Source organism: Diaporthe batatas (genome assembly GCF_019321695.1).
Source record: "Diaporthe batatas strain CRI 302-4 chromosome Unknown Contig00003, whole genome shotgun sequence".
NCBI lineage: Eukaryota > Fungi > Ascomycota > Sordariomycetes > Diaporthales > Diaporthaceae > Diaporthe > Diaporthe batatas.
The window spans coordinates 6,549,872-6,574,615 of NW_025408550.1; the positions used below are offsets into that span (position 1 = coordinate 6,549,872).

Below are 24,744 nucleotides of genomic sequence, written 5' to 3' on the forward strand. Positions count from 1 at the left end.
GCGGATGTTCTTGCATTTATGTTTGATGAGCGGCACAGTGACCACTGTGATTAACCCGTGCCGTCAAAGTCGCCGTGGAGCTTGGTCTTTTTCTTACCTAGGTACTATGACAAAACGCCACTGCCAGCGCACCGCGCCATTCATACCTACAGACCACCAGATGTTTGGGATTTTGGGAGATCACATCGCCATTGAGGACGTACGCAGAAACAACATTGGTTGTGTTCAACCAAAGGTGGTGTTCGTGAGATTGGGAGGATCAGCCCCAAGGCTTTGGGCCACCTTTCAAAGTAATCCTGAAGTCGCCCGTTGCGTAAACCCCTCTCATGATCAAGGGTGCTCTCCTGCTCATGCCTGCTCAAACTAGCCGCGCAAAATCCCATTCTATTATGATGAGTTCCTTAGGGTATTATCGTGGCGTAGAAAGGTCTAGCCACCGCTGGCGCAGAAGCTGAAGAAGCCATGAGCGTCCGTAGAGTTTGCTGCCACGACGTTGGTTGTGCTACGAGACCGTCGAGATAGATCCTTCGATAAACACTCTCTTTCACAGAGGACGGGGATGGTTTTGGCCCATCAATGAATCGTCGGCTGATAGGGCTAGCTCGAGCCTGCAAGTTTGGGAGAAGCAGGAGGAGCAGCTTGGCCAGCCCTTGATCTAGACCTGACCTAGGTACCTAGGTACCGCACCTCCCTCAAGCGACTGTGCTCTTACATTTAAAGAGAAACCTAACACTCGGAGAAAAACCCAGTAGCCCAATTGTCAGGCGGCATGATTTGATTCTTAAAATACTAACTCAATTCCAGAAACTTTCAAGTGGCGCGTTGCCACAGGTTCGATCCAGGGGGGCTGCACATACATACCGCTCCTAAACCGCATGGCAGCAAAAAAAATTGAAAAGTTGGCACAGAGCATCGTAACTCTGTCTATGTTACCTAGGTATGCTGCAAGTATTTGTTTCCCTTAATTCCTCCCTTCCACCTAACAATTAGACTCTGGGATCTCTCTTTTTGAGGCACACTGCTACAACCATCAATTTCCGTCCTGGATCAGCCAAAATACCTGGAGCTTCCAAGCCTCAACAATTAGATGTAACTACTCAGTTGAGACACCAAAGTCCCACCCTAATTATTCCGAAAGATGCGGTTGCTGATTTCTTAAGTGTCGGTCAGTTCCGACCCAAAATGATCACAACAGGAACAGCTCCTTCCCCATACCACACAACCTTGAAGCTATTTGAGAATGAAAATTCAAAGACGGTATGTGAACCAGGGCTCTACAAGATGGTATAATTTGCTCTCTGGCTGATCGAACCCTTCCCTAAGCCCAGCTATTATCAATACTGAGACTCCCTCGTGCAAAGACTGATTAGCGAGGGGCAGTCAGCCGCGCACTATTTTTCAGTACTTCATCCAGATCCGGTTCAGTTGAGAATGGTTTGATCACGACCGGACAACACTGGTTGCTTCATATGGTTTATGCCTCAGAAAGCACATCAGGATCTCCCGCATGTGTGCAACAACGGTAGTAGTGCTGGGATGAATTCTCTGATAGCTCTACCTAGATAGTCATGTCCTGTCTCTACCTAGGTATACAGTTCGTGCTCAACTGCACATGATCCATACTCCTCCCAAAAAAAAAGAAAAAGTACCTGGACTTTAATTACCATCCATCTTCTCCTTTCGTGCCTGAATTGAGAAAAAATAGCAAGAGCATGTCTGTCTCCGTCCGATGTATTAGGTGCCGTTCAGGCATGTCTGCCCAATGCGCTTCCGAGGTTCTTCCTTGCTTCTTTTGACTTAGTCCCGGCAGTGGATCATTTTAATTCTTTATAGATCCGTTCCCCGATGAGAGAGATGTCAATCCCCATGCCTATGGCAGCCATGCAGACGCCCAGGAGGTTGAATACCACAGCATTTATCAGAAACTGGCAGGCTGGGTAGGCACCCGGATCTGGAGAGCAATTCAACTGTCTTTCGCTCAAGCCTTCCCACGCGTACTGCATCATGCCGCTGGTCAGAAATGCCTTGACAATGGAAGGCTGGAAGAGGGTGGATTTGTTTGACAATGGCCTTTACTTACAAAGAGTGAACATGTGGCTGCCGTCATGTGAATGATGTCGCTGTACACGGTCGTGTACCGGAAAGCTTCGCGTTTTTTGCCCTCCCTTGCGAGCTTCTCCAAACAGTGAAAATAGCTACGGTTTTCGAAGAAGCTTGAAAAGGAGCTGATGATTCCCAGCCCTCCGACCACGAGTAAGAAAGGCGCCAAACAGTGGTCACCTCTGCCGCCTGGCGGGTACGCTGGTGTAGGGGTCGTCTTAAGAAGAGTGATCAGAAGGACTAAGGATATGAGGATGAAGGCGAGCTAGAAACGGACTTTAGTTCAACAAGGGCCAAAGTAGATAGAAATTGGTCGTGTCATACCTCGAGCGCGCGGGCTATTATTGCGAAACCTCGACGTCCGAGTTCTGAGCAGCAGCTCTTGGTACGCTGCGGTGACGGAGACGAATTTGAAGCCCTCCGGGCAGGACCTGAATTATCATATCCCAACGACTCGCGGCGGTATTCGTATTGACAGTCGTTGGGGTGAGGCGCTGCGTGAGCTACGGGGTAAGGCGCTGCGGGAGGTGCAGGGTAAGGTTGGGGGTGATTCATATGGCGAGTCTGTGGGCGACGCTTGTGGTGAGGTTTAAGGCGAGGCTTTTTTTGACTCTTGAGTTGACTCTTGGGCTGACGCTTGGTGGACCAGACGGGGCGACGATTCTGACGACGATCAGAGTGACGCTTTCGACGACGAACAGGGCGGCACTTTCGACGACCAGACTTTCCAACCTTGTAGCGACGTACCATAGGCGAAAGTTTGACTGCTGCTGGCAATGAGCAGTGAGTGTGCGCGGGTGGTGTATAGTGGTGGATGGCCTGGGCCTTGGAAAATGAGAATCGCGGAGGTAAGCAGGAACACAGAATCGAGGTTTTCCTGCTATGCTGGTGCTTGTGTGGGCTTTTTTGAGATGTTATTGGGAATAGAAAAGGGCAATTTCCGCTTTTTGAAAGGCGAAGGGGGCTTTATAGGTGGCAGACCAGGAGTGACTGATGCGCGCTGACCGAAAGAAGTAGAGTGACTGCGGCGATTTTCTGACCAAGCACTTGAGGCCAATTATCGTATGTCGAGGTTGTTGTGACGAGCGTTAAGCAACTTTCAGAGCGACAAACATCTCCATTGTAGATGGAGAGAAGGTGCTTGGCCCATACAAATTATTTCGATCAAGTCAATATGTCTAATAGGGAAGGGGATAAGCAAATAAAAGAATCGGGGTCTATGTCCTCGGAAGTATACGGAATAGAAGCGAAACCACACAAAGGAATCGGGGTCTGATTTTACGAAAATTTGTAAGGCTTAGATACTCTACACTCAAACTTCCCTGGTGCCGTTGCAAGGTTGTCTAACCAGTGCCTGCCTATGGACCTATGCAATTTATGTTGCCATCAATGTTATTCCGAGCAACGAAATGACCATTCTTGAAATAAGCCTGCTTGAAATATTTCTTTGTGCTTCATCTTTGACTGCAGTGAGTGCAAATGACAAGTACCTAACTACCCGGCTTTTCATTGACTTGAGTATTGCCCCAGCATGCCTGCTTCCTCACAAGACTTCCAAGGTTGTGGCCGCTGACTGATGCCCCTTTGCACCACCCGATGATGGAAGTTTCGACGCGGCGAAAACACGGAGCTCAACTACGAGTGACCTGGAGTTGTTGGAGCATTTTTTGCCATTGATGAATGCGACAGAATTGGACAATGGCAGAGGCCACCGCCCCGCAAGCGCCAAGAATGGCAAAAGCCGCAGCCACCTTCACCTTGATACAGAACTCGTGTGAATTCGCGGAATCTCCAGTGCAACGCAGCCCGGAATTGCCGATATTCATGAATGTGTACTAAAGCAATACTCCCAATCAGCTTAGCCGTGGTTTGGTGAGTGAGGAAATAATGGCGCGGTATTGCCCAGAGTGGTGGAGCATCTTGACTTACAGCTGCTGCGCCGCAGCTGAGTACGGCGGAAACAACTCCCAGATACACGAGAGCCATCCTCAAACCGCAGAGTCCGTGGCTATTCTTCGATAAGACGTCTGTCACCTTGTATTTGAAGCACAAAGCGACGGAGCTAAAGAACGCGCTGATAAATCCAAGGCCAGTTGCAGCACCGAGGAAACCCAGAGTGCCGTGAGCTCCGGATTCCGGTGGCCACCCTGTGGCACTCGGCTTTAGGCAAACATAGAGTGTGAGGCCCAAAGCAATACCAAAGAAGCAGATCTATGATTGAATTCTCAGTGCATGTGAGCTAGCTTATTTCTGGGGTGGATTGTCTCGTACCTCGATGGAGCGACAAACGACGGCCCACCAGCGAGACATTGGCTTGAAGTCCGTGTCATCCGGGGCTTCCAGAGCCATTTCTTCCCTTGGAACTCGTTGTCGGCGTCCCATTGTCGGTTACGACTTGTGATACGGGCGACTAAGGTGTTGGTTGACGGCCGTATGTGCGCGAAGATCTGGAAGGATGACTTGTTTCAAAAGCGAGCAGACAAGAAAGACTTAGAGGGGAATGTGGTGATGAACTGGGCCTCGCTTCGTTGCTCACACGCGCTTGGACGAGTGAAGCTTTTGAAGGCGAACAGAAAAGTTGATATTGTGGAAGGGTCAACTGAGATTATTTATAGGTGGACCACCTGGTGTGACGGCTATGCCTTTGGCTCGAGAAAGACCAAAGTGACTAAAGGGTTGCTCTGACCAGGGGCAAACCACGTACACAACGACCATTGTCATAAAATACAGCTCGTCAAGATCTTGAGCACCACGTTATAGTGACTGGCGCAGCCCGAGTAGACCCCTTCATCCAAGATGGCTATAATGGAGTGGCAACATCAGCCCAGCCGTTGGTACAATTTCGTTCCGGACCAAGATACCCCGAATAGTCCCCCAAGTATAAGTCAATACAAGCCCCTACCAGTGCTTCTCGCTGATGTCCACAGTGTTCACATCTACACCGTCCTTGAACCAACGTTGGTCCTCACTGATCTTGACGTCATTCGTGCTGTTCTGCCTCTTCCTCATCAGGCCGTTGTCCGCAAAGGTCCAGTCCTCGAGACCGTATGACCTCCACCACTGGCCGGTGGTGTCGTGCCATTCGTACCAGAACTGGACGGCAATCTGCCCAGGCGTGTTAGTGAGCACCCGGGGTGACTTGACGAGGGGCAAGAAGGGTGACCTTGTTATCAGTGAAAGCAAACAACTCCTTCCTCAGCCGGTATCCCGTCTCCACAGACCACTTGGCGGTCAGGAACTCCTCGATGGCGTCTCGGCCTTGGAGAAACTGGTCGCGGTTTCGCCAGACGGAGTCTGGGGTGTATGCGAGCTGTGTGTAATATCGTCAGCGGGGATATGTCTCGGGGTTTGAGTTCGAGCTTGTCTCGTGTGCTATGCGAGCTCTCCAAAGAAGCTATCTCCTCGGCTGCACCTAAACTGCTGGCAAAGTAGCAAACGTGAACAGACCTTCACGGTAGCCGGGTCTCTAGGGACGTCGTCAGAAACTTTGTGTCGTTGGCCCACAGAATAACTCACCTTGTATTCCACGCATCTTGGGCGGCCTTGACCTTTTTGTTGGCGGTCTCCTGAGTAAAAGGTGGGAAAGGTGGCTTGGATTCACCGGCCATATTGGTGGTATTGTGACTGAGTGGCGTGGATGAATTCCAAGGTTGGGGCCTATCTGAGAGTGCGGGTTGAGGAGGCTGGACTTGAAGAGTCATCGGTAGGCAAGCCACAGGTCTTAAATAAGTCTTGAGGTTGCAAGTCACAGAGAACTCCCGAGAAGAATTTCACCTAGGTAGGCATTCATACAGTAAGCAACTGTTGGCAGAAGTGGACTACTCCGGGATCGAGACCTTGGTTCGGCGCGGACCCGGGATTTGGAGGGCTGCATTGGGCGGAGGCACGGAGGGTTTGAGTGTGTGGGGGCAGCCCGGCCTGCTTCTCTGGTCATTATGCATGACTAGAACATGTTCACAGGGCTTTGGATTGCGCCGTTTGCTTATTTACCCGGGACAGAATGTGCGCGCCCTTGGAAGGAACTAGGCACTCTGTCCACCGAGCATCTCCGCGGCCAGACTGACGGGCTTCACCATGGCACGAAGCGAGAAGATGCAAATCCCGACAGACATAGGAGCTGCAGCCCTAGGCAGCACAGCAGCCCTAGCCCAAGCAGTCTGGCAGTTGACATGTGAGGAGCTGAGACATTCGCGTCTTCTCGCACCTTGACACACAGTCGCGATGTCACGGGATCAGAAGGGCCACTACTGGGCAGTATTTGGAATTTGACCACCAGTGCTCCCCTCCCCCATGGGCCGGTTGCTGGGTGGCCGGCCGAGGAATCCGCTCGGATTTATCCAGGGTGGACTCGTCAGTAACGTCACCCGTCAAGACAAGACCAAGAGGGCGAGCAGGGGCAAACCACGCTGACCGAGGACTGGCTTGGTTGGTTTTGGTAGGCATAATGCCATCAGGGTACGCATATGCCCTCGAGAGTGCTTGTTCAAGTTGGGCCAAAGACGTGATGCCGAGCTTCGGAGAGGTTAGAGCTGTTTGACAAATACCGTGCAGCAGGCAGGGGTCCATCAACATGTCATGGCGGGGCGGCACCGTAACCGTCGAGCTACAAACAAGCACGGGAGAAGGAGAGCTTGCCGATCAAACTCAAAAGACCCCTCCTCCGAGCGCGTCCTTCCTTAATAAAGCCCCCAAGCTCTGCTCCCCCTCCCCGACGCTGTTGTTTCGCCAAACCCTAGAGCTCCCTTCTTGACATTGAAACAGAAAAACATAGGCCGTCAGTCTACCACACCAGGAAAAGAAAAAAAATCTCAAGTACCAAAACAAACACATCCGAAATGGCTTCTCTCGCCGGTCAGCCCTTCCCCGAGGACGTCAGCTTCCAGTACATCCCTTACTCGTCCGACAAGGCTGGCCTCAACTCCTGTGGCTTGCCCGTCAAGTACGACGCCAGCAAAGGTACGCACTTGCTAAACTGTCCCAGCCTGTTGCTTCTTCCACGCAGCAATTGCTGACCTGTCCCCACAGAGTTCAAGGAGAAGAAGGTCGTGCTCGTTGCTGTTCCCGGCGCCTTCACCCCCACCTGCGCCGAGAAGCACCTCCCCACCTTCATCGAGCAAAAGGATGCCCTCAAGGCCAAGGGTGTGGACCAGATTGTCGTGATCTCGTACAATGATCCTTTTGTCATGAGCGCGTGGGGCAAGTCGAACGAGGTCAAGGATGACTTCATCGTAAGTGGACTGCCCGCCCCCCCCTTGTGAACCCTCGGGACAGTCCGTGCTTGGGACCCGGGCTTACGGACATGTAAAACCAGATTTTTGCAACCGACCCAGAGACCAAGTTCTCCCAGAAGATTGGCTGGACCATGGGCGAGAGGACCGGCCGCTACGCTCTCATCGTCGACCACGGCAAGGTCACCTACGCCGAGCAGGCGGCCAAGGGCGGTGTCGAGGGCACCGATGCCGCATCTGTCCTGGCCAAGCTGTAAAATGCCACGGGGAAATTCAACCTTACATCATGTCATAAGAAGCCCAGTAGACCTTTAGATGCCTTCACTCGACTTACAAGTCAGTGCATGAGATAGAGCAGCCTCTTAATCTGATGCCCGTCAAAACAACCAATCTGGCAGCTTGCACTCAGGCACGCAATGTAGTCCTCGTTGAGGTATTGTCGTCGGGATATGTAGTACTTAGGGGAGATACGCATCGCCGCTGAGGTCGACCCGTCCACAACTTGACACCAAGCTGCGGGTTTGTCCAGGCACGGTTGCCCTCCAGACACAAATAGCAATAGAAATCGACGCCTGAAACCGTCACCCTGAGCTGTTCAACGCCTCGCCGAGGACTCGTAGCCAACGCAGAGGCGCCCCGGGCCTCAACTGGCCGGTCAGCTACAGCTGTGCTAGGATTGTCGGTTTGATCAATTGCACAAGTCTCATTTCTATGAGCTACTCGTGCGGAATCGTGTCCCCTATTCCATGCAACCCGTCCCTTTTTTTTTCAAGACGTCTGTAGGCCTGTAAAAGCACTGAGAACCCGACTCCAGCCCTTCCCTGAAATCTCAATTGCAAAAGTAGTGCCGAACCCAGAGAAAAGATGTCCACGTATGCACTCGACTAGCACCCGCTCATCTTGATTCCTTTATCGGGTGGTGGCCTTGACCTTGGGGGCGGAACCCTTGGCTCCCTGCTTGCCGACGATGCGTTGGGTCTGGCCCTTGGCCGCCGAGGCGGCGTTCTTTGCCTTCTCCGACTTCTTGGCGGCGGCCTCGGCAGCCTTCTTCTCCTTGCTCTCCTTGATGGCTTGCTGGCGGGCGGCCGAGCGGGCCTCGGGGCGCATGGATCGCTTCTCCTTGATCACATCGAGGGAAGCACCGACAATAGCACGCTGGGACTTGACGGTACGGCGGGTTCGCTTCTTGGCGGCTTCCTGTCTTGGGTGTCAGTCACATGTAGGAGTCGTGTGTGTGTTGGACGTCCTTGGGGTGGGAGATTCCCGGGTGGGTCTCTCTGGTCTCGGGGCGGTTCGCGCGTGTGGAATGCGATCGCGAATCGGGTCAGGTTCGTACCTCAGTGATACCCTTGCGGTGCTGGCGACGGTACAGGACGGTCCAGGCAATGCGACGGGGGTTCTTGCGCTGGAGGAAGAGCGACTCGGATTTGCCGTTCTGGAATCGGAAGACCTTGGAGTCGCCACGGACGTAGAGCTTACCCTGCAACAGTCGCAGTGTCAGCGTTTTTTTGTTTCCTTCACCTAGTGTTGTTCGTCCCCTTTGCCCTGCGGAGCCCCCTCTTTCGCCCTGTCGTTGCAACAGCCAGGCCGTGCCCGAGAGACCGCGACACGGCTGCATTTGGTTCGTTCGTTCCCAGCTCTTGCAGTCTCCGAGGGCCCCCTGCCATCCCGCCCGCTGTCCTTGGTGAAGAATTCATCGTACCTTTCCAGGGTAGATCCTCTGGCCCGAGAATGTGTCGTCGTAGGTCCTCATCTTGAATGTGGGTGCCGATTGTCGGTGGTCGTACGCAGATGAGGGTTGTTTCGGGACGATGAGGTTGGCTGGGCTGGCGGTTAGGCGAATTTGAAATTCTGTTCTGGTGGGCAGAGACTACCCTACGGCGAATCGGCAGAAAGGTGGGTCGGCCTGGGCGAATGAATGGTCAGGGCGGGACAGGACGCCAGCAAATTGTTTAGTGTCTGGGACTGCTGCAGCTGGGCCGCAGCTGGCGGCAGCTGGATCCTGGCAACGCCGTCTGTCTGGGGAGTCCTCGGTCTCGGTCTCAACTCTCGGACAACCAAAAAAATGTTGCCAGCAATAATGAGTGTACAGATTGGTTCCGAAGTCATCAGTAGATGCATTATGCAAATGAATGCTTGTACAATTAACTATTGTTGGCTCTCAATCCATCCTGCTGTTTGCCATCCAAGTTCAGCATCCCGTGGGTGCATGTGATCGGTGCTAGCACTGATAAGACTCGAGACCCCAGGCGAAATCCACTGCTGGCCACGAACCTGACTATAGGGCGAGGCCGGAACTCAGCATCATTCATACTCTCCTCATTTGAACCACTGTTCAATCATAATTCTGATACAGCTGGCAAATTGTAGCTGCTAGCTTCACCCGTGCCCCGGCATATACACCTCCGCCGCCGTCTCTGATGACAACCGAGGCAGATGAAGTAGCCTCCCTCGTCCTAGAACAATTCGAAAGGCTTCCTGCGAAGAGGAAGCCGTCCTCCCGTGACAATGGTACTCGTGAATGGGTGCCCCTTGCTGGGATAGTCGCTAGGCATGGCGATGGATCTCTGCAATGCCTGGCTTTGGCGTAAGTTACTCGAGTGTGTCATGTCTCGAGCTGCGACTTGGGCATTGGCTTGCTGGTCCATACGTGCTATCTCAGTGATCACGTCTCTGTTCCCTGATGAGCTGTTGAAGAAGCTCGTTCTCAAACGAGACTGCCGGGTCTGCAGGACAGCCTCCGTGTCGCCGGTGTGAAAATGGCATGCTAACCCGTGACAGAACCGGCATGAAATGCTTACCTGCATCCAAACTGTCTTCAGCCAAAGGCCGGGTCTTGCATGACTGGCACGCCGAAGTGCTGGTAATCCGCGCCTTCAACTACTTCATCCTGCAGGAGTGCAGGGCCATCGCCACCGACGGCAAGGACTCACCGTACGTCTGCCGACGAACCAGCACCACAACGGACGAGCCGTCTGAGAACAGGCCCCAGTTTTTCTGGAAGGAGGACGTGACGCTGCACATGTACTGCTCAGAGGCCCCCTGCGGCGACGCGTCAATGGAGCTGACCATGTCGGCCCAACAGGACGCGTCCCCGTGGGAGGCCCCGCTCCCGCCACATCTGATGCCAAAAGAAAAGGCCAAGGAATCGGCTCTCCTCGGCCGCGCGTGCTTCGGCCAGCTGGGCGTCGTGCGCCGGAAGCCGGCCCGGGCGGACGCGCCGCCATCGCTGTCCAAGTCGTGCTCCGACAAGCTCGCCATGAGGCAGTGCGTCTCGCTTCTCAGCTCCCCTGCGGCGCTGCTGATCTCGCCTGCTGGTGTTTATCTCACATCGCTGGTGCTACCGGAGAGTCAATTCTCAGCTGTAGCGTTTGAGAGATGCTTCTCCACCCGGGGCAGGCTGGCGGCCCTGGGTACGGTGGGGACGGAATGGGAGGGTGGATATGCGTTCCGCCCGTTTGAGGTGCAGACCACCGGGCTGGAATTTGAACACTCGCGCCGTGGCTCGAGATGCAGCGAAGGAGTGCGTTATGTGGCGAGCAATCTTGCCACGGCTTGGACTCGTAACGGCCTCGAGGAGAACTTGATCGGTGGCGTGCTTCAGGGGCGGAGGCAATCAGATATGCGAGCTGGCAGTGCGGTCTCGAGGGGGAGAATGTGGCTGTTGGTGCAGGAGATTTTGCAACACGCCGAGTCCGCCGTGATCCTGCCGACGTTTGAGACGTACGAGTCTCATAAGAAGAGCCCCTGGTTGACCATGAGATCCAAGGTGAAAGAAGACGTGCGACGGGAGGCGCTCAAGGGGTGGATTAGGAACACCGGCGATGATGTCTTTGGCTGACCATCCTGATACAATGACTTTGGTTCACGGCGTCTTCATACTTGAGCTGACATGCCCCTACTCTGTGGAGCGTCTTGGCCATATCATGCCAGCTCGACTATGTCTACAGGCCTAGAGGGTCTATCCGAAATCGGGATATAGAACAGACAAGTGGGCAGGCAGCTAATGGTGATGGAAGGAAGGTATGGCTATCCTCTAAACACTTCTTCGGGACAATCTGGTGCGAGAGAAGAAACAAGTGGGAATGGGACCGTGCTCCCGAAGGGGGCTACACGACGGCACCGCCTGTCCAAGGCCAAGCTGCCTTGAATAGATATCAACCAATTGAGGATGGTCGTGTGAGGACAGAAGGAATAAGTTCATTGCCCTTTTCACCTCGCATCCTGCTGCCGTTCTCGCCCTTTTCCTACTCCGAAACTGCCAGACAGTATTCATTTAAACATAAGGTTGTGGACTGCGGACTCTGGGCTTGACTCCTTGTGAATATGCTCACTAGTGATTGCGCAATCGGCTTTGTGGATGTCGCTTCCACGGCGACTACCCAACTACCTCGCTGATGTCCCTAACACCCGTCCGCAGGCTCACTGCCTCGGCTAGCATGTCTTACTCCAAGTGTGGTCCGGACAGGCGTCCCGGGGCTATGGGCATGGCATCTCAAGCATGAGTACCTGACTGGGTTCATTTCATTCATTTTTGATCGGTTATCCCAAATGCTAGGGTTGTATCACGAAGCTCATGATCTGCCGTTCCCTTTGACCCTGGCCGTATTCATTATAAAACAGGATAATGCTTTCTCGCGGGATTCGCAGCGATTCATCTTCCCACCGCCGGCGCTCGTCAGACCGAGTCGCCGTGGAATCCTCACGTCCATATATCAACAGCAGTGCAGGGTTCCTTGCTCGTTCCTCAGCAGGCCCCTTGGGTAGCTTTGGGGCCCATCATCCTACCCCAGCAGCGTGTTTTATGCCCCTGCCGGACGGGACGCCTACTCGACCTTGGACTCGCCCTCGAAGCTCTCGCCGGCCACCAGGTCGGGGATCTCGTCGTCGTCGGCCTCCTTGTCACCTTCCTTCTGCTGCATGCTCTGGTAGGACTCGGCCAGCTTGCGGAGGGAGGCCAGGGAGTCGGGGCCGAGCTGGTTCAGGATGCCGGGGACGAGCTCGGTGAGCTCCTTGTCCTCACCGTTTCCGTAGATGGCGAAGGTGTTTGCGGGAACGGCGGCGTGCACTGTTTGGTGGGCGGTTGGATCAGTATTAATATCCCCATACACGCGGCGGCCAACGCCTCGACCGTGCTCCTCTCCCGAGCTATTGCCTCGGACGTTGCCTCGAGCCGGGCGAGGGAGGGAGTCGAGGAGGGGTGTGGGTCCTGTGTCACGTACCCTTTGGTGCGGCGAAGTGGATGACGTTTCCGTCGCTCTTGAACATGTTGACCTCCTCAATGGCCTGGATGGGCTGGACATTGAGCTTCTTGAGGGCCTGCTGGAGCTTCTTGTCGTCGGTGGCAGACCGCTGGGGGGCCCTCTTCATCTTCCGGCGCGGGGTACCCTTTCCTCCGATACGGGAGGAAGCACCGAGCTTCTTGAGGCGCTCCTGGACGTCGGCCATCTTTGCGAGGCGATGTGTTGTGTGTGAGTGAGGGAGAGGCGGGTTTCGGGTTCGCGGCGGGGTTGGAGATGGAGATCAGGGAGGTTCGCCTGACTGTTTGTAGCCTCGTGTCAGCCCGAGCTGTCGCAAAGAATTGACCCCAACCCAAGCTCTTGTGCCCGCAAGTCTCGCCCTGCCCCGTGCCTCCATAATTTTTCTGGTCCTGCGCCCACTGTGCCGTCCCTAATCCCCCATGCACCTTCCCGTCGCCGATGAAATCGCACCGTCAAGACATGGCCCAAAAATTCAAGCGTACTCACTTTTACTAATTCGCTCGTGCTCGTCGACGTGATGGCCGCAGGGGAGGTTGATGGGGTGGGTGGTTGGGTTGTGTGGTACTCAGCAGTAATTTTTGCCGGCGACTTGCGACCCCCCGTCAGTCCACGTGATCCCGCCTGGGAGAGGTAGCCCCTCCAGAGCTGGGGCGGCAGACCAACAAAGGCGGCCGAGGAGAGACGAGGATTCTAGCTTCGACAGGCGAGAAGCGAGAAGCACGGGCCACCTGTGCCACCTCATACACGCTTGATGAGACAGACTTGACAGACTCACGGTCAAGGAGTCTAGGAGTCTGTAGATAAATATTCATTGGTCTGATTATATATGTGAGGACGGTGGTGTGGGATCTATCAAAAGCTTTCCATCTGCCCAGGATGAGCGACGAGGATGATGGCTCAGGCGGCATCTGAAATATACTTAGGTACCTTCTCATACCTGAGCCTTACAACCAGAGGGCGCTCCCTCACAGACCGACCTCTGCCATCGGCCTCAATGGGCCATATACGACTTAGAATACGTAGGTATGTGACACTTCCACGCCAGTATCACCATAGTCCTGCCCATCCGGAATAGAAGAAAACACGGGGCCGACCAAGACCGGCGGTTCCGTAAGGATAGGCTGCAAGAGCCAAACATAGCCGTGCCACCTTTTCCTGTACTCAAGTGCTCATGACCCGATCCCAATGCTCCCTGACGCCGTGTGAGATCCGCCAGATGCCAATTGATGCCATAATAATACAATCATACAAAGACGCTTCATTTCTCCACCGGCAGACCAGCTTCCTTCCTCAGTGCCTCCCGCCTCAACCTCTCCTCCTCGGCAGACTTGTTCGCCTGCAGCCGCCGCATTTTCTTTTCTTGCTCTGCTGCCTCGGCCTGCACGACCCAAACTGCAGTTTGTTAGCTCAACCTCGTTTGCCTTTCTGTCACCACGATGAGGCAGACATACTCGGCTTGTCGCTCTTGGAGTACTCCTTCAGCTTGCCCACAAAGTCATCGAATTCCTTCTGTCGCTCTGCCCTATTTGCGAGGCTCTTCTTCTGCAGGTCCGGGTTGTACTTCTTGAACAGCTCCTCCTCTGTCGGGGAGACCCAGTACGTGAGCGCTGGCCCGCCCACGATGATTGCGCCGCCGCTGCGGAGATTGGTCAGTCGGCTGGCTGGCTGGCTGGCTGGCTGGCCTGTCGAGACCGGGGCGCGCGTCTAAAGTGCCTGACAAACAAGACTCACCCCAGGACCATTTTTGCCCACATCCCCCAGTTTGTTGGTTTCTTCGCCATGGTTGTGGTCTTGGTGGTGTGTGGCACGCACGATCCAATAAGTAAGGTAAAAATATCAAACCACAGGACGATGTTTCAGTTCGAATCAGCCCTGTCTACTCACAGTAGGGCGTCGTGACGTCGTTGACACGGGCGCATTGCTTGCTGCGCGCTCACCTTGAAAAATGGCGGCAGCTAGACGGCCAATTGCCGCCGGGCTGTCAGCGGGAGACGGGAGCTCAGTCATTGGACGGGCCGTCTGGCCAGGGGCCCACCCCCCTGACGTTGAACCAAAGGTTGACTGACAGCAGCTTCAGTCTGGAACAATGATGCAGCTCGAGCACCCCGTACTGACAACAAATGGCAGTTGGGCGCTTGTGCGCTCCTGCGAACCATCTTGCAAAATGTCGCAGCGTATGGCTGCCTCCCAAGGTAGGGTACTTGAGGCAGTGCAAAAACAAACAAACAAAAGACCCGCGCCATGGTAGTGGGTTTGCATCCAGTCCCACGGGCCAGACGCCCGCTTCCATTTGTGAATGCGTCTGAAGTTGAGCAGCTCGATGCAACCTCGGGCCCTGCCACCGCCTGCAAAAGTGCAAGCAATCGTCGGGCAATATATCTGAGCCAGCCGCGCATGCTTGGCCGGATTATGCTTGTCTCTCAAGGAGAATTTAATTGTGGAATATGTTTTCAAAACCACCTAGCTTTGTTGTTTGTATGGTTTGCCGAGGAACCGGGTTCCAAGCCAGTGAGCAATGTCGCCAAGTACTGCAGCCGTGAGGCAGGAAGGTTCAGTGCCCGTTGGTGCTGGCCGGATGAATCGGCCAAGCCCGACGACACTTTCCTCAGGGCTGAGGTCCTGAAACTTCAAGACTATCAGCGTTTCCCACAGGTAACAGGTTTGTAATGAGATATGGAACTGTGCGTGATATCTAATGTCCTGAGGCCATTTGTGAGGGACTCCACCCCTGGTTCTTGCATCAGCTCGGAGGCCAACGAAGGGTGACTGGTGGTTTATTAGCAGGCTTATTAGCAGGTTTATTAGCAGGAAATGGTTCGCTTGCCCCCCCAGGCCCCCATCCTCCCTGGTCTTATATATAGCACGCTGCCGGGGAGATATTGTGCCGGGGGCAGAGCCTCATAAATCAGAGTCAAGGGGCAGGGATCTCCCAAACACACCCTTTCAGCAATGGGGGCCCCAGACAGCAATCTAAGGGCAAGGAAAAGCTCTACGGGAGTCTCAAGGAAGGTTACCGAGAAGCACTGCGTGTAGATCATGTTGAGCCTGTACGAAGTATTCTGATGCCTCTGGAATGAGTTCAAGAGCTGGCTTCCAGCGCAGCGGGCGGCTGATGAGTCTCAAGCCTGACTCAGCCCACGTGTTTCGAGCCGCATACGGAGGTGTGGACGCGGAAAAGCGAAGACACGGGGGGGTAGGAGGGGGGCATGTGAGGATGAAGCATTACCGACAACCAGTCGGTGGCGGTGGCTTGACAGGCGTCTTCAAACGAACCCCTTCAGTTGCACACGGTGATACGCAGAGCACCACAAGTCACGGGGCCGGAGGAATACTGGGGGCATGAAGAAAGAGAGGTCTGGGAGGGACAACCTGGTGCTGGTTACAGGCAAAGCTCCAATCAGGCCCTCGGCATTGCGGGAGCCAGGGCTGCCCCGGGGCGTGGGGAGAAAAGCCGCTTTAAGTCGCTTCAAGCCAACATATTGCGTGTGGAGAGGGCGTGCAATGCGTCAGGCAAGGAGACAAGACCTGACCTACCCGTCACGGGCAGCTGAAGAGAGAGTTCGGCCGTCAGAAAAGAAGAGACGAGGAGGGTTTTGCCAAGACCCGCCCGAGGGCGATCAGTTCGTGACTGGCGGAGACAAGGCGTGGAAATTCGAGACACTTGATCAATGCGCTTGGATGGTTGGTACTGAGCACCCACGGCTGCACCATGGATGTGAGTGCCTTTGCTTTGCTGCCGTGGTTTGAGACCGTTCGGATTGGATGGGACTGCCATCTTGTGGTGGGGGTTCAGTGACGGGGGGGTGTGAGGTGCTGAGCAGCCAGGCAGCTGAGGTGGTAGAGATCTTTGTGGTGCAGCATCAGATCACCAGCGGCCTCGGGAAGTTGCCGTGCCTGCAGTAGTGTCGTCTATGCGGCGGCGAATATACAGACGACTGTATTGTGACCTCCCAACTCCTGACCGCCTGACCGTGCCGCCCGTGACTGTGATTTCCGAGCATATGCTCAGATGCTACAGCAGCTATGACATGTAATAAATAAATCTGTGCCGTACCTTGCAGTCTCATCAATGACACTGCAGATGATTGAATGGGACACAGTAGTGTAGATCTCAGTGCCAGCAAAGCCACCCACAGGCGTCTGCAGTACGGAGTATGTACGTGCTTTAGGTTTTCCCCAGTTTTGGAGGCCACCCGTCAGACCGCGAGGCCGTGCCACCAACCTGGGTATGTCTGTCCACTAGCCTACCTGGGTACTACTGTGACAACGGCGGCTTCCTCCCGCGCCTGTGCTGCACAGTAGAAGCGTGCCATCGTGCCCAGACGCCCAGCTGCCGGGTACCAGGTGCCCTGGCCCTGCCCGCATGCCCTGCCACAAGCCCCCTCCCTCCCCCTCCTCCAAACCTGCAACTGCGACCTGCAACTGCCCCATACCAGACTCCACCAAGCCCGTCCATCCATCCTTTCCACCTCCATGTCGCCTCCTGACAGTACAGTACGCATTTTGGACCACTAGATACCCGGTCCGTTCTATCAATTCCAAGCTTTTGTTTTATGATTCTTTTTTTTTCTTCCCTTCCCTCTCTCTCTCTTTTCCCTACTCAGTTTCCCAAACAATCCTCCATTTTTCCTTCTTTGTTCGCCGAAGTGGGACGTCTATACCCACACCGTTCCAGACGCTCCTTTGACCGAACGCAATCGTATCGCTGTCCAGCGCCTGCGCATCGCATCGCATCGCACGTAGCCGCCTCTTAGTCATTGGCCGAGATAGGCTTGCTCTTCGACTCGGGCACAGCGCACACTCCCGCTTCCCACAACAGATCACCAGTCACACCAGACAGCCTCCGGCCTGGCCCACAGTACGGAGTAGTCTGAGACTTGTGTGCTCCAAGGAAGCTCGTTTGTGTCGTCGCCGAACCTACCGAGTCCCCACCGAAGCCACAGAAGAAGAGAAACCACCAGCGACCACCAGCAAGAGCACTGTACCCTGCCTGCCTCTCCCGTCCACCACCACACCCTGGGACGTATCCATCCTGCTCCTCAGGCCAGCACCGCGTCTCATGGAAGTAATACGGCTGCGACCTTCCTAAAGCATCAAGGGCCGAATCGGACAAGGCACGCGGGTCCGATCGGCTGAACTGAGGCGCGCCGCTCCTGCTACCCACACGCCGGGAGACGGAGAGCCCTCTAAAAACAAGTGTACAAACACGCAGTGCACAAATGGCTTACAACGGAGGATATCCCGCCCCGCGTGCATTCAACGGGCCAGGAGCTCCACGGCCGCCACCCCAGCGCCAGTACACTCCTGCGCCGGCACCCCAACAGTACGACCAGCAGTACGACCAGTACCAGGATGACTACGGTCAGGGATATGATGGGTACTACGATCAAGGCTATGGACAACAGTACGACGACAGGAACTTTGCCCCGCGAGGCCCGCCTCAGCGAGATCCTTATGGCCCAGGCCCTGGTGGTCCGCCGAGAGGGCCACCTGTGAACGGAGGACGCGGCGGTCCCATGAGGCCCCCGCCTGGCAGAGTATATCCTCCTAATGGTGCGCCGGGCCGAGGAAGGCCTCCCCACGTCGGGGCTCCTAATTCTGATCCTACCAGTAAGTTGCGACAGCGTTCTTTGCATTTTCTTTTTGTCCGCGGTGACGTCTAACAACGGTCAAGTGAACCGCTCAAGACAGCCCATCTTACCCCCTCGAAAATCCCCAGGAGAGCCAGGATTTGGCGACAGCCCATTCCCAACATTCCCAGGCCAGGATCGTAAGACAAATCTGGACCAGGAACAGCAGATTCTCAGCCAAATGGGCGCTCTGGATATTGACAACAAGAAAAAAGTCCCGAAAGGCAGGGCCCCAACGCGTGGCGCTTCCGATGACGACTATGGTCCCCGGCCGTCCATGGACTCCCAGCGAGGCCCTCCTCCACCGCGCAACTACCCGCCGCAGGGTTACCCAGAGCAACGACGAGGACCGCCGCCCGGCCGAGGAGGCTACGGTGAATACCCCGAGCCTGGCTTCGGGCCACCCTCGAGGACAATGACGATGCCATCGAACATAGGAGGCATGCAGGAGATGGCGCCGCCACCGCACCGGTCAGACTCTGCGCCTTACGGTCCATCTGGTCAAGGAATGCATCCGCCGCGACCCTCAACCGCGTCAGGCCACCGCCCGCCGCCGCAACGTATGCCTCCGCCAAACCAACCAGTGCCGGGCTATGGTGGCCAGGGCTATGACTACGGCGCGGATGAGGGTTACGGATATGACGACTACTACAACGAGTACTATGACGACCAAGGGCCGAATGGCTATCAGCAGCAGCCGCCGCATGAACCTGACATGCCCAACTTTGACGCGGCTCCTCGGGGTCGCAACTCTTTGGATCTTTCTATGCAATCCGGCGCCCCGGAGCAGCAAAGAGGGCCTGGTCGGATGCCTGGACTGAACACTGCAAAATCTCAGCCTGATCTGCGCCAGCCACAGCAGGCAGTATTCGAGATGGCACCTGATGCGCCTCCGCTACCCCCAGCGGGAGGCCAAGGTGGATACGCTACCAGGGCTAATGGCCCGAGTCCTCCTCAAGGAGGCTTTGGTCTCCCCAGCAATCCCATGCCGATCCGCCCAGGCCACCAGCAGACGCCGCCGAACGCCAACCCAGACGCACTGCCGTCGCATCCCTTGCCGGTGAGAGCAGGCCACATGCAGGGTTCTCTGGTCAACAACAAGCCACCACCAGTCCGCAACTATGGCGGTACTCCCACTCCGGCGCCGGCACCAACGCCTGCACCAGGCCCAATGCAAGGCGGTGGGGCGCCTCGCGCTGCTCCACAGGCAGAGCCCCCTGTAACGACCGAGGAGCTGGAGCGTCTGAGAAATACCGTCAAGGTGAACCCGCAGGACCAAGCTACAGCGCTGCGTCTGGCTAAGAGACTGTTACAAGCCGCTGATGTTCTTGTGCCGAATGTGGCGGATCCAAAGTCCCGCCAACGAGCCCGTGATCGTTACGTCCTGGATGCGCAGAAGATCTTGAAGAAGTTGTCGAATGCTGGCAACGCTGATGCGATGTTTACACTGGCGGATGGGCTGGGCAAGGGGCTATTTGGCTCGGAGCCTGACAACAAGGAAGCATTTACCATGTACCAGTCTGCAGCAAAACTCGGCCATGCGGCAGCAGCCTACCGTACGGCCGTGTGTTGCGAGATTGGCAACGAAGAAGGGGGTGGGACTCGAAAAGACCCACTGAAGGCCATCCAGTGGTACAAACGTGCGGCCATGCTCGGCGACACACCGGCAATGTACAAGGTGGGGATGATACTGCTCAAAGGGCTGTTGGGGCAGCAGAAGAACCCTCGCGAGTCCATTGGCTGGTTGAAGCGTGCGGCAGAAAGCGCGGACAGCGAAAACCCACACGCGCTGCATGAGCTGGGTCTGTTGTACGAGTCTGCTGGGCCGAACGACGTTATCCTGCGTGATGAGCCGTATGCTTTCAGATTATTCAAGCAGGCGGCAGATCTGGGATACAAGTTTAGCCAGTACCGCCTGGGATGCGCGTATGAGTATGGGCTGCTCGGTTGTCCCATCGACCCGAGACTCTCGATCATGTGGTATTCGAAAGCGGCGGAGCAGGGTGAGCACCAGTCGGAGCTTGCGCTTTCCGGTTGGTACCTGACAGGTAGCGACAACGTGCTCGGCCAGAATGATACCGAGGCGTACCTCTGGGCGCGCAAGGCCGCGATGGCTGGCCTTGCCAAGGCGGAATACGCAATGGGCTATTTCACTGAGATGGGCATCGGCGTTCCTGCAAATATGGAGGATGCGAAGCGATGGTACTGGAGAGCAGCAGGTAAAGTCACCCCCCCCCCCCCGGCCCAATCTACACTCTGGTCACTGAATCGTGGGTGATGGCTGACATTTGCGATAGCCCAGGATTTTCCGAAGGCCCGCGAGCGCCTCGAGGAGCTGAAGCGGTCGGGTAAGAACGGCCCGCGGCAACGAGAGCGCATCACCCGGAGCAAAATCGGGCAACAAAACGAGGGCGAGTGCAGCGTGATGTAGGGCGTCACAGCTGCACCTGATCTCTCTGCGCGTGCTGGACCCGAATTTGCAGTGCCGGCAGCACGGGATGTGGAAGCTGGCGGCATGACCGTGGCTGCGTATCGAAGCTTGCATGGTCTCGCGTGGCTGGCAATGGAAAGGAAGAACCCAGGGCCGGGTCACCAGGGACGCCCCGGTACGCCTACAACTGCGCCTCGTGTTCGGGCGGCAGAGAGACCGCCCGCGATTACTGGGATACACATAAATGGCACGCTGGGTATGCCACGGATGGCCTCAGAGCCATCGCAAAGCCGCGGTGACCTCGTGAGGGAGAGATACCAAGCACTGGAGGAATTGCAGAGGAGCAAGAGCCTACAACGAAGCCTCAACCGGCCGACGATGCTATCTGCGATGAGAAGCTTCAGTTACGAGCTTCCGACACAGATGGCTGAGATGGAGCGCATGAGCAACCAGCGCACCTCTCCGCCCCCACCCCCACCGCCATATTAGACACCTCCCTCGCCAAACACAGCATCAGCGCCATCTAGGCCAACCACTCCTCGAGCCGAACGAGACGGGAGGGCGACATCTTTGAGCGCGTGCTCTGTATTGATCGGCGAGCACAGTGGTCCGTGGACAACGCGTCTTACAAATGCGTGAGCAATTTGTTCTCTTTATGCCGCGTGCCAGACACACATGCTTTCTATTCTGCCTATTTTCACATAATTGCATCGGATTGGCTTGCATTTACGGAAGGGGAACTCGCACAAGGCGTACGGTCAGGTCATGAACTCAATTTTGGCGGGAAGAGAAAATAAAAGCGGGCAGGACTGGCATCTTGCGGATCATACTATTAAGACAGAGACTTGAGAGTGATGATAAAAGAGCGCGTTGCCCAGGAAACCCACCTGCCTACTCGTAGTAGTCTAGTTGATAATCTTTGGAAATGCAAAACTGAAGCTGGATTGAGCTTGCATGGTCCGTGTGAAGTGGCAAGGATAGAATGGCCACTGGTCCAATGGGGCGGAAACTGCCCCATCTCCTAGGACAGTGATTGCTGTCCTGACTTGGCGGATAAACTCAAGGTGTACTATGTAGTAGTAGTAACCGTAGGCACAAACGCGTTCTCTGATTATTGATCGTGCTTCGTGCTTGGAGTGACAGCTAGGCGCGGAATAGAGCGCAGAACAAGAGCTCGTGGACAGCAACTGTTGTAGTGGGACCGCACAGTCTGAGTACGAGCGCGCGTTGGGTCTCTGACGGTCAACAGCGCTCGGGAAAGAGATGGCAATGTGCCCTCGAGTGCTTCCAGCTGTGACCGGGGGTGAATTTGTGTGAATTTGTGTGCTCATGCCGGTTCATAGCCCGATGGTGTCATACGTAGAGCATGCTCTATATACCAAGCTCTCTAAAGATAGAGACGCACAAGAGGCCATGCCTGCAGCTTCGTACTTGCTAATTGTATATCCAGGAAGTCGCACCGCGCCACTCTTGGGCAAACCCAGTGCGCTGTCCACCCCATGGCGGCCCCTGAAGGACCCCTGGACCAAAAACAGAACAGAGGCTTGACCCCCTATCTATCCTCTAGCTCCCCATTGAAGACATCTTGGAGAATCCTCCACGCCGGAAAGGTACTCGGCAGCCCGCCAGACACACGAGTCACCTGCCCAACCACTAGGGGCCACGCGCCACGTCGAACAGCGGGCCATCATCATGCGCATCCTGGCCACTGCCACCACCAGTGCTTCCTCCTCCGGCCCCACCCGCACCGCAGACTTGGCGACCCTCCTAGGCACTCTTGACAGCCTCCTTGACCTCGTCCTTGACCTCGACAGCGGCGTCGGCGACGGTGGTGTTGCCCTTCTGGCTGTTGCGCCACATCAGGATGCGGGAGACCTGGACGACCCCGACAAGGCCGAGGAAGAAGTTGACGGCGGCGAGCAGGTAGTTCTTGGGCTTGATGATGAGGCACCAGCGGGTCCAGATGATGCCGGTGGCGGTCAGGGCGCCGTTCTGCTGCAGGGAGAGCTTCTCGGCCGGGCGGGCGAAGTCGGCGACACCGGCGAGGACGAGAGCCCACTGTGGGAGAGAATTGAAAGCATCAGCCAGGGGAGCCCGGGACCGCGGGGGTGGGGAGGGGGGGGCGAGTGCGCGACGAGAGAACGTACCTTCATGACGGGGGCCCAGAAGTGCACCGTCTTGAGGCCGATGGGGCTGTCCCACATGCGCTTGAACCAGCCGACCTGGGCGGCGGCCTGCTGCTCAGCGCTGGCGGTGGACTGCCACCTGCGGCCGCATTGTTGTCGCTGCTGGGTGCGGAAGGCGCGAGAGAAGGCCTGTCGGGTCTGGGCAGCGGCGGAGGCGGAGGAGAAGAGCGGGCGGGATGCCCGGGAGAAGGCGGCGGCTGAGGAAGACATGTTTCTCGACGGAGCGCTGCTTTCAGACCTCTGTTGATGGCCGAGGCAGGAGGGGGTTATTCGAAAGGAGGAGAGGAGGAGGGGGAGGAAGCAGACTGCTGGACGGCCTGGCCGGATCGGAGGATTGGGGATTGTCCTGGATTGCAGTCTTGGTTGGTGTGACTGGGTGACTGTGGTGTCTCTTGCGGTGCCAGTCCAGGCGAAGTCAGATCAAATCGGGGTCCGATCAAAGGAGCGTTGGGGGTCAACCGTAGGGTCGGAAAAAGTTGGGGGAGGAGCTGGGCGTGCCGGAGATAAGAAAATGTGACGCCCGTCCCACCTGCCGCCTGCGCCTGCGCCAGAGCACGCGCGGGTAGCTAGCTAATGAGGTTACCCCGGTACGTACCAGGCTCTTCGGCGCCTCCAATCCATTCTGACGACGCTCGTCCCCGGCCTGCATTTCCTAGAGCAGCCCACCCACCCTCGCGACCGCTCCCCATCCAGCAATTGACCACCGCCCACCACAGCCCCGAGGACCAAACACAGCGAGAGCCCATCTCAAACCATGGCAACCAAATACGCCTTCACTCGGTCGCTCAAGGAGGTCCGCTTCCTGTTCTGCCAGACCTCGGAACAGAGCGCTGCCACCAGGTAAGTAAGCCGATCCGGGCGCCTCGTGGTTGGTCAATTGGCACCATGAGGCCTACACACAGGCTAACACGCCCGTTCCCACCCAGGGCTTTCCTCACCAAATCCTACCCGACCATGAAGAAGCACAACCCCTCCATCCCCATCATGCTGCGCGAGGCCCAGGGCACCTCGCCCAAGGTGTATGCGAGGTATGAGTTTGGCCAGGAGAAGAGTCAATCATTAGAAGGTATGCCACCTATCCAGAGGGGCCATCATCCTCCAGCCGCGGAAGACCGGAGGGCGAGGTGAGGACAGGACGAGGGAGAACATGAGCTGACGCTGGGCACCAGGTCTGAACGACAAGCAAATCGAGGATGCCGTCACCACACTGGTTAGGAACGAGTCGTCATAGCGTAGGGGCGACCGAGGCGGATGGATATGGCAGAAGCTGTAGGCCGGAATCGAGGTTGGACAGAGCCCGGGACGCGTCATGGTCGTCGAAGGAAAAAAGCCGTCACCGTGTCTCAACCGGCCAAGAGAGCTACGAATACAACTTGTCACGATGATCAGAGTCCCGGAAGCCAGTGTGATGCGGCCGGTGAGGGCTTGACGGCGTGCAGATTTAGAGTGCCCGCTATTCAGAACATCCAAGGCCGTATGTTCTCTCCGCAGACACAAGCCACCTTTCTTGACCCCTCGACCCCTTGTGGGTTCACCCAACTGTTGGACGGTTTTGTGACGGGATAAGCCAGTCCCATAAATCCACCTGTGAGATGTCCTCCTCTGGAATGATGTTGTCAGCTAAGAGCCTGTACATGTATGTTGAGAGTTGAAGTACGTACTCGGCTATGACTGGGCAGTAAGCTCCACGCAACTTCGGAATCCCTCATCCCGGGCTTGCGTGTCAAATGGTCACCATGAGAAATGACACGATTGGATGACCAAGCTTCAATTGCCTCTGATCATGCCTGTCTGTGATATCCTACACATCTATCCTGACACGTTGATCACCTGGCGATCCAAAGCTGCCAGGTCGCTCCTGTCTTTCCCATCACGTCTCAATTCTCGGTTTGGCCATGCAACCCATGG

General features: G+C 55.9%; 9 protein-coding genes across 9 annotated transcripts; 4 read left to right on the forward strand and 5 right to left on the reverse strand.

The window, feature by feature from the left end:
- Positions 1-4,998: 4,998 nt before the first annotated feature.
- KVR01_002909 (uncharacterized protein) lies at positions 4,999-5,708 on the reverse strand (the record flags this gene model as incomplete). The annotated part of the gene is made up of 4 exons (XM_044781472.1): positions 4,999-5,205; positions 5,264-5,410; positions 5,548-5,566; positions 5,617-5,708. The coding sequence occupies 4 exons, from the start codon at positions 5,706-5,708 to the stop codon at positions 4,999-5,001; spliced, it is 465 nt and encodes a 154-aa protein (XP_044647924.1).
- Positions 5,709-6,935: 1,227 nt separating this feature from the next.
- On the forward strand, positions 6,936-7,585 carry KVR01_003773 (uncharacterized protein; the record flags this gene model as incomplete). The annotated part of the gene is made up of 3 exons (XM_044794713.1): positions 6,936-7,056; positions 7,126-7,328; positions 7,412-7,585. The coding sequence occupies 3 exons, from the start codon at positions 6,936-6,938 to the stop codon at positions 7,583-7,585; spliced, it is 498 nt and encodes a 165-aa protein (XP_044648788.1).
- A 105-nt stretch (positions 7,586-7,690) lies between these two features.
- Positions 7,691-9,284, reverse strand: KVR01_003024 (uncharacterized protein). The gene is made up of 3 exons (XM_044785743.1): positions 9,031-9,284; positions 8,665-8,808; positions 7,691-8,525 (listed from the first exon to the last, which is right to left on the reverse strand). Exons 1-3 carry the CDS (start codon positions 9,079-9,081, stop codon positions 8,238-8,240), a joined length of 483 nt encoding a protein of 160 aa, XP_044648039.1. The 5' UTR covers positions 9,082-9,284; the 3' UTR covers positions 7,691-8,237.
- Positions 9,285-9,577: 293 nt separating this feature from the next.
- KVR01_002242 (tRNA-specific adenosine deaminase) lies at positions 9,578-11,564 on the forward strand. The gene is made up of 2 exons (XM_044783408.1): positions 9,578-9,915; positions 10,110-11,564. The coding sequence occupies exons 1-2, from the start codon at positions 9,749-9,751 to the stop codon at positions 11,167-11,169; spliced, it is 1,227 nt and encodes a 408-aa protein (XP_044647257.1). The 5' UTR covers positions 9,578-9,748; the 3' UTR covers positions 11,170-11,564.
- A 3-nt stretch (positions 11,565-11,567) lies between these two features.
- KVR01_002888 (uncharacterized protein) lies at positions 11,568-13,210 on the reverse strand. The gene is made up of 3 exons (XM_044782625.1): positions 13,076-13,210; positions 12,551-12,869; positions 11,568-12,396 (listed from the first exon to the last, which is right to left on the reverse strand). Exons 2-3 carry the CDS (start codon positions 12,774-12,776, stop codon positions 12,155-12,157), a joined length of 468 nt encoding a protein of 155 aa, XP_044647903.1. The 5' UTR covers positions 12,777-12,869; positions 13,076-13,210; the 3' UTR covers positions 11,568-12,154.
- A 172-nt stretch (positions 13,211-13,382) lies between these two features.
- On the reverse strand, positions 13,383-14,711 carry KVR01_003582 (uncharacterized protein). The gene is made up of 3 exons (XM_044789158.1): positions 14,321-14,711; positions 14,041-14,225; positions 13,383-13,981 (listed from the first exon to the last, which is right to left on the reverse strand). Exons 1-3 carry the CDS (start codon positions 14,368-14,370, stop codon positions 13,848-13,850), a joined length of 369 nt encoding a protein of 122 aa, XP_044648597.1. The 5' UTR covers positions 14,371-14,711; the 3' UTR covers positions 13,383-13,847.
- A 2,315-nt stretch (positions 14,712-17,026) lies between these two features.
- Positions 17,027-21,605, forward strand: KVR01_002618 (uncharacterized protein). The gene is made up of 3 exons (XM_044783783.1): positions 17,027-18,199; positions 18,264-20,438; positions 20,517-21,605. The coding sequence occupies exons 1-3, from the start codon at positions 17,809-17,811 to the stop codon at positions 20,648-20,650; spliced, it is 2,700 nt and encodes an 899-aa protein (XP_044647633.1). The 5' UTR covers positions 17,027-17,808; the 3' UTR covers positions 20,651-21,605.
- Positions 21,606-21,752: 147 nt separating this feature from the next.
- Positions 21,753-23,331, reverse strand: KVR01_003988 (uncharacterized protein). The gene is made up of 2 exons (XM_044785665.1): positions 22,798-23,331; positions 21,753-22,708 (listed from the first exon to the last, which is right to left on the reverse strand). The coding sequence occupies exons 1-2, from the start codon at positions 23,044-23,046 to the stop codon at positions 22,418-22,420; spliced, it is 540 nt and encodes a 179-aa protein (XP_044649003.1). The 5' UTR covers positions 23,047-23,331; the 3' UTR covers positions 21,753-22,417.
- Positions 23,332-23,590: 259 nt separating this feature from the next.
- On the forward strand, positions 23,591-24,067 carry KVR01_002815 (uncharacterized protein; the record flags this gene model as incomplete). Its single annotated transcript, XM_044783283.1, has 3 exons — positions 23,591-23,676; positions 23,763-23,902; positions 24,006-24,067. 3 exons carry the CDS (start codon positions 23,591-23,593, stop codon positions 24,065-24,067), a joined length of 288 nt encoding a protein of 95 aa, XP_044647830.1.
- Between the last annotated feature and the right edge of the window lie 677 nt (positions 24,068-24,744).